This window comes from Pomacea canaliculata, linkage group LG8 (assembly GCF_003073045.1).
Source record: "Pomacea canaliculata isolate SZHN2017 linkage group LG8, ASM307304v1, whole genome shotgun sequence".
In the NCBI taxonomy this organism is placed as follows: Eukaryota; Metazoa; Mollusca; class Gastropoda; order Architaenioglossa; family Ampullariidae; genus Pomacea; species Pomacea canaliculata.
Window position 1 is genome coordinate 5,602,230 of NC_037597.1, and position 19,246 is coordinate 5,621,475.

Sequence of the window (19,246 nt, forward strand, 5' to 3'; positions counted from 1 at the left end):
TCTGTTTTCAAAATCTCATCATCATTTTTCTTTCATTTTCGTACATCCATCTTCAACATTTGGGAGACAGTAATCCCCTAATGCCAATTTTATTTATTTTTTTATATCTTTCCTCGGATTGAATGTTTTTTTCCACAGAAGCCTTTTTCAACTCGCTGTTGTGGTGGTGGTAGTGGTGTCGGTGCCAATGGTGGTTGGAAGGATCGAGCCTCAGTCTTGAAAAATCGAAGAGGAAGACATGTGTGTTGACTCTGGTTATAAAAGAAGGAAATTGCTTTGTCTGAGGAGGACCTGTCGCGTGAGAGGATCCGATCACAGCGTTTTCGTTGCCGAGTTCTTGTGCCTATTAGATGACTGACATTTATAATCAGGTGTTATTGAAGGATGCTATCAGCCCCATGTTTCGATACTCTTACCAGAATACAGGTCCCTGAAAATGTTGTGAGGGTGGGGCAAGGGGAATCACATGGCGCCAGCAGAAGAAAGTCAGCGCGTGCGGTATTTTCACGGAGCTTCTCTGCCCAGTGTAGCTGTCACGATGAGAACCTTTGAAAATACCGTGTATATCGTGGTTATTGCATTTTTCTGGGGTTTTAAGCTTCAACATATCACACCCCGCTAAAAAAAACCAAACAAACAGAAGAGCGCAGGATGGGAGAATGACGTACAGAGGGAGAGAAGGAGAGATAGAGAAACGAGGGAAAAAAGAGAAGACGGTGATGTAAGTTTTTACGGTGAGCCAGAGACTAAAGACTGCAGCACAGCAAGCGGCTCTGTAAAGAGGTGACACAAACACAAACACAAACACAACAAACGCAAACACAAACACAACAAACACAAACACAACAAAAACAAACATAAACATAAACACAACAAAAACAAACATAAACATAAACACAAACACAAGCGCAAACACAAATATAAACACAAATGCAAACACGACAAACACAAATAAAATAAACAGAAACACAACAAACACACATACACAACAAACACAAACATAACAAACACAAACATAACAAGCACAAACACAACAAACACAAACACAACAAACAAAAACACAACAAACACAAACACAAATACAAACACAACAAACACAAACACACAATGCAACGTGCCCTAGACGAGATCTGAACCTAGGACAACCAGTCCAACGAATAGGTGACAGCCGTTACCAATCTGCAAGAAAGGGAGGAGAAGGGGAGGGGCAGCAAGTGATCGAAGAGAAGGGTGGGCTGTGGGAGTGAGTGAAAGACACAAGAGGAGTAGGTAAGAGGAAAGTATTCATGTTATTTTATGAACTGTGAGCAGAGGTAGATTTCAATATTCATGATTTACACCGGTGGCAGGCCATTATTGTGCAGTAAAACGTATCGTTACCCACGGAAAATCTATTCACCCTCATAAAAAGTCTCTCAAACTCATAATGGGGGAGATGTGAGACGGAGAGATAAGGAAAAAACCGTGAAACATAACTCTTACTGATTTGTGTGTGTGTGCGCGTGCGCGCGAGAGAGGGAGAGAGTAGGCATGTGTGTGTGTTTGTACTTTGGCTGCGTGTGTGTGTGTGTTTGTGCTTTTCTGTGTATTTGTACTTCTGTCTTCGTGTACGTGTGTGTATGCATGTGTGTCTCTCTAAGTGTAAGTGTTCTTGTCTGTGTGCATGCGTTTGTGTGTGTGTGGAACACGGTTATGAAAAAGCGATCGCTGTCTGCGGATGGGGATACATGGCTCCCCCATGTTGAATGATGGAATGTCCGTGGGTTGTTATTATCGTCTGATGCATCGAGAAGATGTCGGAGTGCCACGTAACATCCAGCCAGAAAGCAGCTGCAATGAAGGGACGCCGCCCTGTGCAGATCAATACACATACTGCGCACACATCCCCTGTGGACCGTCCGCAATTTTTATCTTCTTCTGCCTCCCTGCAACATGGCTGCTATTGAAATTTACTGGTAAACAACCATCTGGAAAGAAACAGATATACGGAGAGACTTGGATAGACAGGAGGAGATGAAGAGAGAAAGAGAGAAGAGAATGATAGAGAGATGTAGATATAGGAAGAAAAAAACTTTCTATCTACTTTCCTGACCAGTGGAACAGACGCAGGCGAAAACAAATCCCGGAGGAGCTGTCAATATCGACGTATTTCTGGCTCAAAGGAGGGAGAAGACTTGTTCTTATCTACGACACGCCGGGTCTCGACCGCCAGCTCCCTCCCTTCTCCCTTCCCCTCCCTGCCAACCGTGACTCAACGCAGAGCGCGCTGCTGAATATTCATGAGCCGATGCCTTGGGTGGCGATGACGACCCTTACAACATCCTCCCCGCTGCTGTGACTGTCCTTCCAGGCGGACTACTTCCTTCTGCACATTCATTTTCCACTACTTCAGCTTCGATCAGAAACAGTAGGAGGAAGGGTTTGCCAGACTTCTATTTCCTAATCTGACACGACTGACAACACAATCATGGCGGGTGCTTAATGGACTTCTGCCCGTACAGGTGACTGGTCTGGTGAGTGAAAGAAAATGACTATCTCAGATATCTTATTTCTCTTCTCCCTCCCCCCACTTCCTTCACGAGAGGAATTTTTGTGGTGGGATGGAGGATGGGGACCACACCTGAGTTTGTAGTTCGGTCGACTTCGCTTACCAACGTGGCAAGAAATGATTTTTAAGCAAATAGGAAAACAAGTTTGTCATGCGATGGTCCATGCACGAAGACCTCACCCTCCGAGTTTGCCCCTGGTCGATGGAAGACCTTCGGGTTCTGTTGTAATGGCGGAGATGCCAAAATAAATAAACTAATAAATATACTTGTAAGTACTTTGTTGACATTACAAATTCTAGCACTGTCCATATTCGATTAGCTGTTATTCCGGATGCTGGTTTTCAAATAATTGGCCGACACCTGACAGTTTACGACATGGCTCGAGGCCGAGCGTTGGCAGGCGGCCAGGTGTCCAGTTTATGTACAGTCCGCGGTCAAACGACTAGGTGCGGTCAGACTGAAAGTTCTACATGCTTGTTTGAGAACATTCCAGAAGGTCTGAACACGTACATACACTCGCACCAACCATACATCGACATCAGCATAGAGAGATTTAGAAACACCAACACACAAACAACAACAGATAAAAATGCAGGTGTCACATGGCGCACACCCGGTGATCCATTAGACTCAACTGTAAAGTGGATGAGGGATGCAGTGGCGTCATCATCCGGTCACTTGTGAGTAGTAAAAGAGAGAATCAACCAGCTGGATGGCGCACAAGGCTTGATCATCGTGCCAAGGTGCGGGGGGACGAGGGGCTTAAGGTCACCCCCGAGGGCATAGTGCTGGAACCCTCACCTCCCTCTTCCCTCCCCACCCCAAAAGAAAAGTATGACGCAGCATCAGCAGAACTTTCCAGATGATTCCCTGACTTGTTGATTTCCTGAGCTAGCTTATAGGCAGTCTGAAGCGTGCCCCGTGCAAAACAAGGCTTTGATACAAATCCGTGGAGGGACGAACAGTGATGGAGAAAAAAGCCCCGCGCAGCAGGCATGACTGCATTCTAATCAGCCAAATAGCACTGCCGTCAGAGCCTGGGACTTTTTTTTCCCACGGAGCGGAAGGATATGGTAGCGCGTGCTTCTCGTGTAGCAAACCGCGCAGGAAATGGCGTCGTTTGGCGGGCGAAGGTTTCTTTCTGGGGTGTGGGATACCCCATTCCTCCTTTTCCTAAGCTCTTTGATGTCGCCCCACAGTTGCATTCAACGGAACAATGAGTCACATCAGACGAGTGCTGATTCCGCAAAAAAATACCATGAAAAGTAACACCATTGCATGATTCACGAATAGAACATCAACACATATTTCCCATATTGCAATTTTCAGTATTCATAACAGAGGATTCCCTGTGGTCCTATCGTTTTACATCCACCCACAAGTACGAAAACACATCCATCCACAAACAGGCGAACTTCTTTTGCTTAAAAAATTACCATTTTTCGCCTGTCTTTATAGACAGTGTCCAAACAGCTTCTAGAGAGTCATTTTCCTGTTTATTTCGATTTGTTTTATTAATTTAGATGAAAAGCTGATAATAACTGATATGTAGAAGTGGTTACAACATGTTTGATGAGGGTTATACAAGGTAGCCAAAGTAGTTCGTACTTTAAAATAACCAGACCTGTAAGCTCATATAGCAGCTCCGTGAAATGTCAACCATCCATCATAATCTTACAAATGCCAGGAGATATACTTTTTTTTTAAGTGATCACTTTTACCAAAGGACAATGAAAACAGAAGACTGCTCTTGATACACCCCGAAAAAAAACAAACAAACTGAAAGTGTGTTTCTTCTTCTTTTGGCAGACTAAGAAGGATGAACGGAGAATTGAGGTTGGGTGGAAAAATACTTATTTTGCCTTGAGGTCATCAGGCTATCGACCTGTGAGTACTGGCATCCGTCGAGCTGTACACGATGGTGTCTGAGTTGCACGGAGCAGCAACAGGTCACAGGTCACCGCCATTAGTTGTGGATGCGGCCCCAGCCTCCGTCAGTCATAAACAACGCGTCGTGCGGGCCATTGAAGCCTGAAAACTACTCAGCAAGCAGGCCGAGCTTCGTGCAGCAGCCAGAAGTGGGCTGATTTATTTCTGTTGAAGACGACACGAAACTTCAGCTCATGAAACATCGATGCTGACCTAGATGTAAAAGTCCAGGGATAGGGGAGAGAGAGAGAGGAACAGACAGAGAGAGAAAGATGCATTGTTCCTAGTCTCAGCTTGTCCAGCTCCAATTCCAGAAATATACCAGAAATTACAAAATTAATTTACAACAAAGGATGACTGAGCAGTCTCTGGTGAAAAAAGCGAGTGTGTGGGCGGTACTAGTGACCGTGAAAGCTCGGACACAAGACGCCGAGACAGTGTCGCCTTCTGCCTCATCACCCCCGGAAGCCCGGATGCTCACGAATCCTGTCAAGCGTGGGTCTTGCTGACAAAAAAGTGACATAAAGTATGAGAAAGCCTAAGTCAGCCACCAGACAGAGGAGGGAGGGGAAGACAGGAGGGGCTGGGGTCTCTGGGATCGTCTGAAAGTCGGTGACGATTCTGTGGGTGTCATGATGGCTGCTGGCGCTTCTGGCAGACCATGAAACAGAAGGGTGGAGGGCTTTATTTTTCAAATGTAGGTCTCGCCGGCAGCCATCGTAGATTATTGGTTCGATTTATTTGTGCAAAGTTATTTTCTGTTAATGTCCCGATTTTTTTAAGGATATAACAACCGCAGAAAAAGCAGGATCAATCACTCTCAAAGCATTGCCAGCGATATTGTTTGAGATATATAGCAAGATTGACTGGTTTCTGAGGGCTGGCAGGAACACACATTGTAATCACTCATTAGGATTTTTTGATTTTTAGTTCTGCTTGTTAGACTCAGCTCAGTGTCGTTCTAATACATTAACAATGATCAGGGGAAAAGAAAATAATAATAAAAAATTAATAGTTCGCTTATATACCGCCATATTCCAGACCTACGTGGAAGCTCCTGCTGCTTTAAAAATAACATCTTATGATGTTAATAATTAGTTAATAATAATTAGTAGTATTCCACGCTCTCGTTCTCCTACCTTGCCAGTCACAAAATATAAGAAACAAAATATCTAAAGTACACGTGACACACGGGTATACGTGACCAATGTCAACATGAACTTTAGACACACCAAACTAATGTTATTTCTAGGACATCCCCCATCACCTTTAACGATCATTGGCAGTAGTAGAATATTTATTGTGACATATCGATGTTCATTGTCTATGCAGCTGCTGTGCTTTTTTAATGCAGTGGAAAAAAAAAGAAATAGAAAAATAAATGCAGATCCTATGTAAAGAAGTGGAACAGTACTCAGCACAGAAATGTGAAAAAAAGAGTCTGAACCCCAAAACTGCGTCTCCTTGGTTACCGGAGCATCCCCAGACCTCAAGGCGCATCTGTGGACAGGCAGTAAAATTTGCTCTCCCTCCTCTGGCCAGGCTGTCCGTTTGTGTTATCTTTGTGTACTCCGGAGGGTGATGGGTGTAGACAAAGCACGGAACGACAACAGTGAGATCTCACGGGCCATCTCCTCCGAGACAAGCCTGCCATGGAAGCCCCTGTCTGTGGCAACCAATTTGTCGCAAGCATTTCTGGAGAAACACATTTTGGCTTCCAGAAAAAGGTATTCAACTCTCAATCTCTCCGTCCTCTTTGCAAACTATTCCGGTTAATGAGATGCACTTTTAAGGAGAAAATAATACTTTTTTCGCTTCACACTTTTGCTGTGTGTGGCCTCATCACTCATTTTAGTCGTGCTCTTTGAATTACAGTCCAGCACTTCGAAAACTAAATGCAAAGAACATGTAAAAGGTCATTCTTTGATATTCTGGCTAGTTCCTGATATGTAGAGAATCAAGCACAATCAGACAATTTTATGGGGTTGGAAATATGTGAGTGTGAATCTACAGATCATCTTTATTGAGTCAGAGATATAGAAGTGCGAATACACAGCGGCAGACAGGTTAAACAAGATTTTCTGACATTGTGCCCACGAGCTTTTTAAACTAAATCAATGAAGGCCAGGGCCATGTATTTCCATTATGGCAGATGGCAGATTTATTGTTTTTGTCCTTCCATTTGACTAAAGATGGAGACAATGTTTGTGGCTGTGCACCGGTTACTAACAGCAAAATACAGTAAATCAATAAACACATAAAAAAGCAACAAAACAAAATGTCAAGGGAACAGGAAACACGCTCCAATAATTACGGAGGACATTAAAAGACTATAAACAATTCTCTCTAATTCTGTGTCTGTTGTTTTTTCTTTGTTAAACGGCTCACTGGCGATGTTGTAGCACAGCATCCACATAGAAAAGGGAGACAAACAGATGCGTGACAGAGTTGCCTGATCACTAGTCCTGCAGCTGGTCCCTGCGGTCAAGTCCAAAGTCCGACTTCATCTGCCGGGCGACGAGTGGGTCGCGACAGGCTGCAGCACGCTTACCACTGAGCTGTCGCGGCACGCTGGACTAGGGTTTCAGGAGGACCGTTGGCCTCAGATGGCTCCGCCGCCATTTTCCGCTGGTCGTTGGTCCCTGCCTATTCCCTCTGGCAAGTCTGCGATCAGCATCCATCGTTTTACCGCATCTGTGATCGATGTCCGGGGAGATGCAAGCACAAGAGAAATGTTTGCTTCGACACAGACGGAAGAAAATGTGAGGAAGAAGTCTTTGTGGCGATGTGTTGTTGGTATTTTGTAGTAAATCTTCGCTCATTTCAGGCCATGTGATTGTGTGATATCTCCAGGAAAAAAGATATGTGAAACAATGATACTGAAATTAATGCTATGATTGTTAAAAAATATTATTTTGAAATACTTATAAATTAATACCATTAATGATCATAAGCACACAAAATGTTGGTTAAATGGACTAAATAGCTGATGATAATAGTTGCCATCGGGAAAGACAACCATTACTGGTGACCTCAAATCATCCCATAATTGCACTTGCGACCTTGTTAAAAAACCATTATTAAGATATTAAGAACAATTATTTACAAATAGCCAACAAAGAGCAATAATAATTCTTGGTAGGGCGCTTAAGGCTTGAGAAAATACAAGACAAATGTGTAAAATATTTTTCCCATTAGCAGGTCAGTTGTCAAACCCCAGAGGATAAATTGTACATCAAGAAAAGAATTAACAAGGGAGAAATGTGCATTGTACTCAGCAACCTTCCAACCGCTCGATCTTTCTCGTAAGGCGAATGAGAATATTTAAAAACTTGGAGATGCGTAATTTCGTTTACCGAGAGCTGACTCCAGCCCAACATCCTGTTGCCAGCTAACAGCACATGCAAACATGTTTTCCAGCAAATCCCTGTGAGGCTGTTTTCCATTATGTAAATGAATTTATTTCCAGGAAAGCTATCTGGGAGGAAAACGTCCTCCCGATCCAATATTTATTCTGTTGACAAAGCACCCTTTGCAGAACAAATTACCATCAAAAGTGTCAGGAGTAAAGATGTTTTCAAGTTTTACATGTTCAGATAGTATCACACAGTCTGTCACATGTAGACTGTCAAACAGACACATACACAAGAGGAAGGAGAAGGAGGAGAAGTGAGAGACAAGAAGACAAGACAGGATTTACGAGGGCAGAAAAGTTATTTTACGAATATCTAAACTACCCTCCTCCCCCAGCTAACAGATGCGAGAACTGCAGCGTAAGGACAACACGAAGGAAGAAAAACAGAGATTCATTCGAAAGAGTATTCTGTCGTACTATTGTAACCGTCACATTTGACCCCTGACCTCTAGTGGCTGTGAAGAAGTCGTCAGGAATCTCTAGCATCAGGAAGGTTAACGCAGCAAATCAGTTTAATGGTTTGTTGTCCAGGCTGTCTGAATGTATTAGCAAAGACAGACAGGGGCAGGAGTATACAATGATTCCATTTTGTTTAAAGCAACTTTGCTAGCGGGGCGCGTGCAGCAGGCATGGTGCCCGTTCGTGCTCACCTTGTAATCCCACGGGGGGATCGAATCCTTCACCGCGGACATTTAATCGTCTCCTTTAAGGAAAGAGACTTGGAACGCACCCAGGATGCTTACATCCGCCAGCGATGGTCTATGGGTCTGGATGCTGGTTGATGTGAGTAGTGTTCAGTAATCTGGAGATCGCTTGCTCGCTGGTCCACGTGACTCGTCTTTTGCTAGGAACACGTGACCAATTTCAGTCGGAAGAGAGGACGAAAGAAAATTGTTCTGAGAACTTGATCGTCAAAGAGATGGCAAGTCATTGCCCCCGTGGTAACATTATCTTGTCTCCGTAGTTATAAATCAGTGTTCAGTCTCTGCGGATGTTGCCTTACCGCAGATAATGCGTGTTCATGAGGCAGTGGCAAAGATGGGGGCAAAGTAACAAAAACAAAACAAACAAACAAACCAAAAAAAAAAAACAAAAAAAAAACAAAAAAAAAATCAAAAAAAAAAAACAAAAAAAAAAAACAAAAAAAAAAAAACAATGTCCGCGGAATCTGGACACCGCTTCATAAATACCGAGACAAAATACTTGCCCCATGTTGCCCGGAGGCAAGGACTTGCCCCTTACTTAATAACTACGACCCCAGACGGGGTTAGTCGAGTCTGTATTACGATTTTATTTTTGATTAAGATAAGGACAGTGTCCTCCATGGTGCTTGAGGAATGGCGCCTGTAAAAACTAATTGTTAATGACGGGAATATTTTTCACACAATGTCAACAACACTTACCTGTCATACTTCCTGTCAATGAATGCAACACCTTCATACTTGGATGTCAGTCATACAAAGAATTTTTTAATTGTTCGCGATAATGATACACGATACATTTTTTTTGAAAGTTTCCTCCGTCACAGATGGAGCTTCAACCACGGATAAACTCACGCACGCACGCACGCACGCACGCAAAACAGAGTGTACATAGAGCAGTGTTCCGGTGCTGTCAGTAAACAGTTATTTTATTCATGGACTGCTTAAAGGACAGAGGCAGCATCTGCTGCAGCTGCTTCATCATCAAGGACGAGGGCTGAGAGTTGCAACTGCTGCAATTTTCCGCTAATGACTGTTTGGAATTCGGCAACTTTCCAACTTTACCGGTCTGTGGTCCTCATCCAACGGTAAATCATTTGTGCCGATGCCAGAGCTAAGAAGTCTGATTTCACACGCGACTTTACTGGAAAATAACTATCAGCTTTTCTTGCCACATAAAGGAAGCTTGTTTGTGATGGTGGTGGCGACGATGATGTGTATGTGTGTGTGAATGTAGGAGAGGGTGTGGGTTGGGGAGAGAAGTGAACCCGGCCATCTAGTGTCATTTGTAACTGGCTGAGAAGGCGAGAGACTTCCCATAATGTCATGATTGATCATAAAGCCAGGGTTTGGTGGCTAACTGGACAATTGGACAGCTGGGCTGAGATCGATACCCGCGCCGTCCACAGGATGGATGGATCCATTTACCGACTTGCTTCTCAGGAACACCCGCCGAACAAACCGTTTTCTTACCGAAGTCGAAATAATAGCTGTAAGAGGATGAACAAGCGGAAGAAGAGAGGAAGTGTGTGGTTGTTTACTACACTAGAAATATATTCAAAATAACCTATGAGCCTATAAAGTGTATCGTTGTTGTCAGTTTTATGTATATCTGCGTAAATGTGGATAAGACATTTAAACGAATTTTACAGAAAATAATTATTGTTTACAACAACTATTTAGTATGAATCTGTGATGAGCACATGTCTGACGGACATTCAAAGTAGTAAACAAAAATAATAACAATTAGACAAATGAATATCTTGTGTATAGCTACTGCAAAAATTTAAATAACATTTCTCTCAGCACAGATTTATAGATGTCCTCATCGTCCCTATCCATAATATATCATTGCTTTCAGATTTCCAGGCAAGAAAATGTTTCGGGGGAAAAAAAACTTAAGGGAGGACTTAGGGGAAGGGATTTTTACCATCAAAGCTGTTCCCATGTCACCGGAGAGTTTCTCCATTTGCCCATGAAAACGGTTCCTTTCTCGGATGCTGTCATTGATCTTTCCTTCACAACACTTTGGGGAGTGGCTACACGGAGTCACAGCGGACGAGGACGAGTTTAAGTGGCGATGTTGGGGCTAAAGACATTTCTGGTTTTGCCAAGTCGTCCACAAGCAAACGAGGGCTTAGCTCAAGTGTATACGGGCATCGATCTCTGGGGCTTCTTGGCAATGAGCTTAGGGATGGAGGGAGAGAAAGAGAGATTTTATCGTCCCCTCATCAAGCGGGGAACGTTCCTGCTTGTAACACGAGACCAGGCAGTATGTGTGGACAATATGTATGGAGCTCGGCTTTGTCCCTGGTGGGATACCAAGAACCCTTCTTGTAAAAGTAAAACAACCAATGAAAACCATTTAAAACCTTGTCAGTTCTTGTCTACAAACCGCAGGAATATCATCAGCTATCGTTTACTTAATACCGGAAGTGTTCGCTAACCGAGAAAGATTCAGTTTGCTCATAATTAACGACGTGATTAAAAAAACCAACAGAGGGCAGGGGGGTGTTCAATAAGGCGTGCGGACGGCGCGTGCGGGAGAGAGATGATGAGATTTGGAAGCCAACGGGAGATTGCGAGAATCAATCAAGTTAGCCTCGTTCGCAAAACACAAGCGTTCCTCCCGAGGTAATGGAAGGTAAACAGTGCAGACGGTCGGTCTGCACTCTGGCTGGCCCGGTGGGTAGTCGTGGTCACTCGCTGACGTTGTTTGAGGACTATGGAGATCGAAAACGAGGCTGGTGGTCCAGTTCCCGTTGCTGAACGCGCTCGCCGCTCTGTGTCGCCACGTGAGCCAGATGATGAATGACTGTCATCGTGGTGTGAATGGCGTTGAGACGTCTCAGAACTTTGGTCCTTTGATAGAATTCTCTTATATGTTCTCTCTTTTGATTTCTTTCTTTCTCTCTCTCTCATACACACCAACGGGTGGCCGGGATTATGACATACCCTCAATTCTTCCTAAAGTGTTCCCATGACTGAGTTATTTGAGAAAAATCGTATTTTGTCTTTAGTCCAACATCAAGACAGCAAATAAACCAACAGCCAACCAGACACAGAAATAATTATTATCTTCTTTACAAACAACACTAACAGAGCTGTCGTCAACGGCAACAAATTTATTCTAATATGAACAAAGCATTTGGTAATCAGCGAAAGGTCAGTCAACTGCCACAAACAGATTTGAGTCATACAACTGCTGTATGTATATAAATTATGCTCAAACATGATCGCAGGAACAGGCATACAAGATGATAATGACGACTATTCAGGTAATAATACATTGTATAGAACTATAACACAATTTTCCAGACTTGTATAGAACACGTCTATGTTTGCAACATAGCAAAATATATTTTCAATATTTATCTACCTTATACCTTCAGTATAAGCTTACTAACAAGTACTAAAATATTTGTGATATTGGGATACAGATAGCTGTTTACACACAGCTGTGTCTACAACTATAAGGCCCCAAAGTAATGATTCCATTAAAAGATAAGGCCCCTTACATACAAATATAGAAACAAGATTTTTTATAACAATAGACCTACCGGGTGCACCACAGCATAAATCTTATCATGAACATAAGCTCCACCAGCAACAGGTGATCCACTGTGAAAGTGAAATTAGGATTATTCTAACAGGGCTTCTGCTAAGGCTAAATTCTTTGGGGTCCCAGGGACCCCTTCTTCAGCTTTCTAAGGGGTCCCAGGCTAACTCTAAGGGGTCCCTTTACAAAGTTGAAAAAACCCCAACAAATCAACCACTTTGTTCACTGCCTTTCATGCACACAAAGCACTGTAATGTCTAGTCAGAAACGGCGAGATTTCTGTGCCATGAAGTCTGTGCAAGCTTCTGTGATGAGCTGATGCTCACTGTACTTGGGGTGCTCACTTTCTTTCCGATTCTGGGACGATGATTCTAACCACGCTGTCCATGATGGAACTCTTCCCGGTAAGGGAAAAAACTCAGTGCAAGGAAAGTAACTCTCACCTTGTAGCAGACGACAACACTAGATTGGGCTACGATGTCAGACACTACACTTACCCAATTTTGTATCTGTTCTTCGCCCAAATTTGAAGGGGTCCTCCGAACTTTTAATGCGTACTGTACGCAATTTTTTGCTTAAGCAGAAGCCCTGAATTCTATAATAACATTAAGGCCAGAAGGTTATAATCCCAGCTAAATATGAAGCTATTTACTTGTATATATACTTGAACACGATCATTACAAGTCACCAGACCTGACATGAATATTACTTCTGACAGAAACAGAGGGCCTGGTATGAGATTAACTATAAACTTCATTCCTTAAACGTGGGCTAGGGAGGAAGTTTTCTTAAAACTGCGTGGACACATAATATCAGTGAAATATACTTAAAATAAAATAAATGTCCTGCTTTTTAACATCTGCAGACTTCATCCACGCTAGAAACCAACACTTGGAGATTTGCAGAGCATAGTACCAGAGGATGTCAGCAAAAGCTTACAGACTACATAACTCTTATTGTCACTGTCAACGCGAATAAACCGTGTTTGCGTTTATCTGAACCTCCTTGGGAAAAAAAATGAACATCTCTACCAGCACCTACAGACACCATTACAACGATTCCTAAGCACAATGATGTTAAAAGATCAAGTTCAAGCATCACTTATTCTTTCGTTAACTGACGAGGTTCCCTGAGGAACATATAAACCTACTGTCACAGAGTTAGATAATCGGGTACAAGGCCAGTATTTATTTTTGCAAGGCTCTTAGTGGGGTAACTGGTCAGCTACTGTTCTGTATCTCTTCACCTACCAAGGACTTGGGGGCCTAATAATAAAATTCTTTTCCTGGTTCACATTTTGTCCTGTCCACCCCACCACCCAGTCTTCCCTGAATCTGTGAATGTGTGTGTGTGCGTGCATGCGTGTGTGTGTCCCTTAACCCTGTATCCATCAGCAGGGACACTGCTTATAGCTTCTGGCCGGGGCCGTTGTGAAGATGGCGTTGACCACCCAGCCGACAGAGCCAGACGTGTTGCTCGTCGGGTAGATCCTCGAAATCTGGTACTTGCAGTAGCAGGGGGCGTATGCCTCGAAGTCCACCAGGTTGCGCTTGGGTAGCTCGCACTCGCCGCCGTCGTTGGCAGTGCGCGGGCAGTTGATGTTCTTCAGGTCCTCCAGGACTTCGCTGCGACACACGCAGTACGGCCGCTGGTCGTAGGTGGACGCAGCCCAGTAGTTGTCGCACCTGCCCATGTAGTAATTGCACTTGCGAAAGTTCTTGCACGCCTGGTTGAGTGACTGAGCCGACTCCAGCTCCGGGAGGGACCTGCGGCACATATAGGGCAAAATTAAAAAAAAAAAAGCGATCCTTGGAAAATTAATGGGAGGTGTGAAAGACGGACAGTGAGAACTCTTTGAACAAGTATCTTTAACCTTGTAAAATTGATTGTCCCTTTGTACAAGTAGCCTCTAGCACTAATAACAGTCTGGACAAATAAATGAGCACGATTTTCACTTAGCTTGAACATGGAAAGTGTTTGTGTGTGTGAGGGGGGGGGGGAATTACAAGACATTTTAATTTAAATAACTTTTATTAATAAAAAAATTCATGATAAATTGTCTACAAATGATAAAATATTAATTACAAAATCACAAAGATCAGATTACCAACTACAAATTAAAATTACCTATACAACACCTGATACAAATGCCAGTGCATGTACAAATGTCTAGACAACACGGTTACAGAAATTAATAATCATTCTTGAGTCTTTATGTACTTTGTAGCTAAATTACTAAGCCAGTCTTGGAAGAAAAGTAATGCAGAAGATTTTTTTTCCAGTGAACACCTGACGCAAATAGGACAGGAGGAGAAATAAACTGGGGTTAAGTACACACTGTACAAAGGTGTACTCACGGACAGGCAACACTGGAGCAGGTGGGAGTATCGAATGTCTCGGTTGTGTCTCCGCTGCAGTTCGAAACTGAAACACAGAGGGTACGACTGACAGTTGCAGAATCAAAGTCAGCATCGGATACCTGGGACACACACACACACACACTATGGACATACACACATGGACACACACACACATATGGACACCACATATGGACAACAGACATTAAAGATTAAAGCAGGTATACTTACACGGTGCGGTCCACTTAAGGAACTGGTCTTCCTTCAAAGCTTTGCACGAACCAATGAAAACGGTGGTCAATATGGTGGACATGCTGTAGGAACCTGCATCTGATACATCTAGGGTCACTGGCCGACCACTGACCTGCTCCGTGTAGGTCTTGCCCCCTGCCTGTCATATCAAGTGAGATGCAGAACCTGCTGGCTCACTTGCTATCATATATCTACAACTTATCTGTGTGTGTGCGTGAGAGAGAGAGAGAAGGAAGGAAGAGTGAAAGAAGAATATATCAACAATTGTTAACCAGTATAATATTACTATTTCAGAATATTTTATCTACAACATGCAGTAAACAAAACAGTTATCAAAGAAAAAGTTTGAATTCACATTTCGAAATAGATTCAAATAAAAGTGACCTCTTCTAATTGACCTCCTCCCTTCAAACGTGTAGGCAAAATGAAAGAAAAACAAACAAACAGTGACTGACAGAGTTACGGACCCGAAGACGTGATGCCGACGTGAACAGGCCGTTGAAGTTGACGTCGAAAGGGCTGTTGTGGCAGAACAGAACCCTCGTCTCCACTATCGCCGTCCGGACATTGTTCTCTGACTTCTCAACACCCACATACACGTGCTGTCGCTAAGGAAAACAAACAAATAAGCAAGCTAATAAATAAAAAAACAAGAAAACAACACAAAATCCACTGAAGCCACTCGACAAAAACTCTCATAATGAGGAAAACCTCTGTACATCAATACAGAAGATGAAGACTTTTGTCTAAAAATTCATCTCTTGAATTAAAAAAATTGTTTCAAAGCGGAAGGTCATAATAACATTAAGTTATACAATACAGCAAAGTATAGTTAGTACCAAAGTCAGTAATATTATTTATTTTACGTAAAAAAATGATATTTCAGTATAATTTGAAGATGATTTCACACATCTTGTGATTTAGGAAAATGCGTGCCGCAGGATAGGGGAACCCGTTTTAGTTAATTTTTTTTTTTAAGTTTGATTGCAAATGACACAGAAACGAGTGGACCTTAATAAAACTATTGCTTTTACTTTTACTACATGTTCATTTAATTTTTTAAAAAACTGTTAAATTGTATTTTGTCATTCATTAGTATGTGTTTCTGCTTATATCGACATACTTCTTATAAATGACCCCAGTGGTGTGCGAAAAAACTTCTGGTCTTCTTGTATTCAGGAAAAGACGAGAAGAAGTCAGAGGTATGTTTGTTAGCCAGACTGGGTTAAGCCCAAGTCACACAACATTCCATTGTTGCCCGAAGAACCATTAAGGAAACCTATTCAATGGCACCAGCTCCACGGGTCGCAGACAGGTCGTGCTCCCATAGTTGAAGGGCAACCACCCTAGATTGTCTGACAGGACTGCGCGGGTTGCGGGCCCTGTCCTTGTCGGCCTCATCACTGGTCCAGCCTGTGTAACATGTTCCATAACAAGACCGATGCCTTTTCATCATCATGTGAATATGTGGGTCAGCGCCGTGACCCGGGACACCAGCCAAACCCCATCTCTCCCGCTTGTTCTCAAAAGGTGCAAAAATGTGGCGTTGAGACTCCTGGACAGCCAGGGGTTCATTAATGACAAGCTTGTCGGAGGCGATGACTCATCGTAAAGGTGCTGGTAATAGGGCCATCCACCTTCCTTTCATGTAACCATGTACACCGGCCAGAGTATACTTTGATGTATAATTTAAGCACCATCAAAGTCTTGCGGCTTTTCTGCCCCACAATTCCCGTATCCTGTTCAAACAATGCGACAGCAGACCTCGCACTTGCTCAGTTCCCTCCTCTGTCCAGCTGTTGTCCATCCCCAGCTCGGTGTGAACATCGTGAACTTTCCGTCTTGGTATTTACCGTACCTGACCCTATGTAACCCCACACATTGATTTTAGAAACTAGAAAGCATGGGATCCGATGTTTACATCTTCACTTCAGTGGTTGCAAAGAGAACACTTTCCCAGCCTCATCCAAACTGCTTTCTTGTCGCACAGTTGCAAACTGTCACTGGATGTTTCCTCATACTACACTCATTCTGCATGTCACTCGCGCACGGACGTGTATATCTGTCTGCCGAGACCAACACTTATCTCTATCACATATTTTCTAAGACTTAAAACAAAGACCTAAACAATTAATAGAAGTTTATTTGACATGGACATTCGAAGACACCTGGCAAAAGGCGACTCGCATTTTCTGCGTCTAGTTACCGTTTGTATTCTTTACTTCCGGTATTTGAGGGAATCATGGTGACACCACACTGCCATGTTTGACGAAGACTTATTTTGGAGAAGGGAGAAGGAGAGTGGGAGGGGGAAAGGGGTAAGGAAGCCCCTGGGGAGCTTTGAACTTAGCCTCTCAACCAAAGGTCAGGCAGCTCGCGTTTTGGGTCACACCTAACGATACTTTACAGGTGTGTCAACCCACGTGACCTTTCGGGACAATTTTTCAGTGCAATATTTGTTGCAGTACACATTCCAGCTTCCTGGTTAATTGGAAACCTTTAATTAATACTCAGTATGCATATTTGTATAGCATTTGCTTACAATTATAAAATTATAATAGGAAAAATTTGGAGATGATTAAATGTGAAACGTTTTAAAAGAAAACAAAATAAAAGAACATTATTGTGATCTGTTGCAAGAACAGCAAATACAAATTTAAAACTGTCGATTCGAGAGAAAAAACTGTTGGGTCTGGTATATCAAACCAGATTCGTTGGCTGAAAGTTTCAGAAACCAACAGTCAATCAAACGTATCTACAAAAAATCCTGAAACAAGCGATGCCTGATGCGTGACCGCAGTCAAATTTCTCTGCTCACTGAGTCACTTACCTTTTTAAAGTCGACGATAATGTAAAGGTTGAAATATTCATTCTTGTCAATCTCCGCGACATAGGTCTGAGTGCTGTCATCCACGGCGAGAAGCTGGTGAAAGCCGTCGGAGTCTAGCTTCACAAGAAAGGTGTTTTCCAGCTTCGTCTGCTTTGGTCCCTGAAGGTAAGACAGATTGCTACTTACAAGCACATACAGCAACAGTCATAGTATTTCCGGAGTGCAAAACCCACCCACCAAGCACTCTAAAAGAGCACAAACACGAACACACACACACATGGGATATCAACAATGCTTTAACCTATTTGAAAGCAAAAAACAAAACAAGATTAAATGCAGTGCAATCTCTTACACAGACATCTTGCTAAACTAACTGCAATCTGCGAACTCGGCCAAAAAAAAAAAAAAAAACCCCGAACGAGGTATTTACAAAATAATACCTTGCGATGAATGAATTTTAGGAAGGAAAGAAGGTATTACACAAATTTAATAAATAAAAATAAATAGATAATGGCTAACCTGTGTGACTAATTGCGACACCGCCGCCGTGCTTTCAAACTGAGCTTCATTCGAGCTTCCACCTCCACCACCACCATTGCCATCATCAGCACCACTACTACTCCTGTTGCTGGACGCCACGGTCGCTGCAACGACAACCACCACCAACAAAAGCACAGCCACGCCGACGCCGATGCCGACTTTGATGCAGCACGGCTTGCTGTAGCGCTGCTTGAGCGTGGCGCCAATTCTGTCCATGGCGACGACAGCGATAACGAAGGTGATAACACAAGGATTGTTTCTTCTCGTCCTTGTCTAGCCGACCAGGCGACGATGGACGATCTCTTTACAGGCGTTCACGAAAGAGGGACATCGTGGTCCAGAAATAAGCGATGACTCATCTTAAGGATGTTTCTCTTTACCTCTTTAAAAAAAACTAAATTATTTTCGCCTTCGTAACTTTCATGCGAAACTTTACTTTTCACTGTCGAGACTGGTGTTGACACTGTTTTCTCCGTGTTATGGAATGACAATAAAGACGAAATATCGTAGGAATGTCACAGAAGCAGCTGAACCATGATTCACCATTGAGAGAGGCAGGCTACAGCCCCCATCCTCTAAAAAAGCAACAAACTGGACGAAGATGCACGAGACGGTTCGCAGCCTAAAATGGAGGTTAGAGTCTGTGGCCGACCCCTTGAAAGCGCGTGAGAGGTGGCGGAGGAGGCGGGGGTGGCCAGGAGAAAGGGTAAGGCGCTTGTTTCGAAATGCAATCACGCGCACTAGAAGGGTGAAATTTGTTTTGGAACCTCGTGCTAAGACTCGAGTCAATATTGAAACCCCGGGTCTCTAACCGGTGGAACGCTGGAAGGAAAAGGGAATGTTACAGTCAGCAGCGACATCTGGTGGTTACGGCGCTTGCCTGTATGGGTCGTACATGTAACAACTTCATTCCTTATGTTTGAATTTGTAAGTTCCTCATGTAGCATCTGTTTAAGGTCCGGAGTAGTAGCTCCAATGACATTGTTTGGGATGTTACCCGACGAAAATGAATGGAAGAAAACTTCTGGATCATTGTCGGAAATCTGTGGCCATTTCTTAAAAATTCCCGTTTCAGATAAAGTAAGACTGACATCATCGAACCGACACCATCGCG

General features: G+C 43.2%; 1 protein-coding gene across 1 annotated transcript; it reads right to left on the reverse strand.

Annotated features, from left to right (window-relative positions):
- Positions 1 to 11,517: 11,517 nt before the first annotated feature.
- Positions 11,518 to 19,042, reverse strand: LOC112571326. Its single transcript, XM_025250240.1, has 6 exons — positions 18,112 to 19,042; positions 17,593 to 17,751; positions 15,230 to 15,370; positions 14,742 to 14,901; positions 14,511 to 14,577; positions 11,518 to 13,919 (listed from the first exon to the last, which is right to left on the reverse strand). Exons 1-6 carry the CDS (start codon positions 18,346 to 18,348, stop codon positions 13,544 to 13,546), a joined length of 1,140 nt encoding a protein of 379 aa, XP_025106025.1. The 5' UTR covers positions 18,349 to 19,042; the 3' UTR covers positions 11,518 to 13,543.
- Between the last annotated feature and the right edge of the window lie 204 nt (positions 19,043 to 19,246).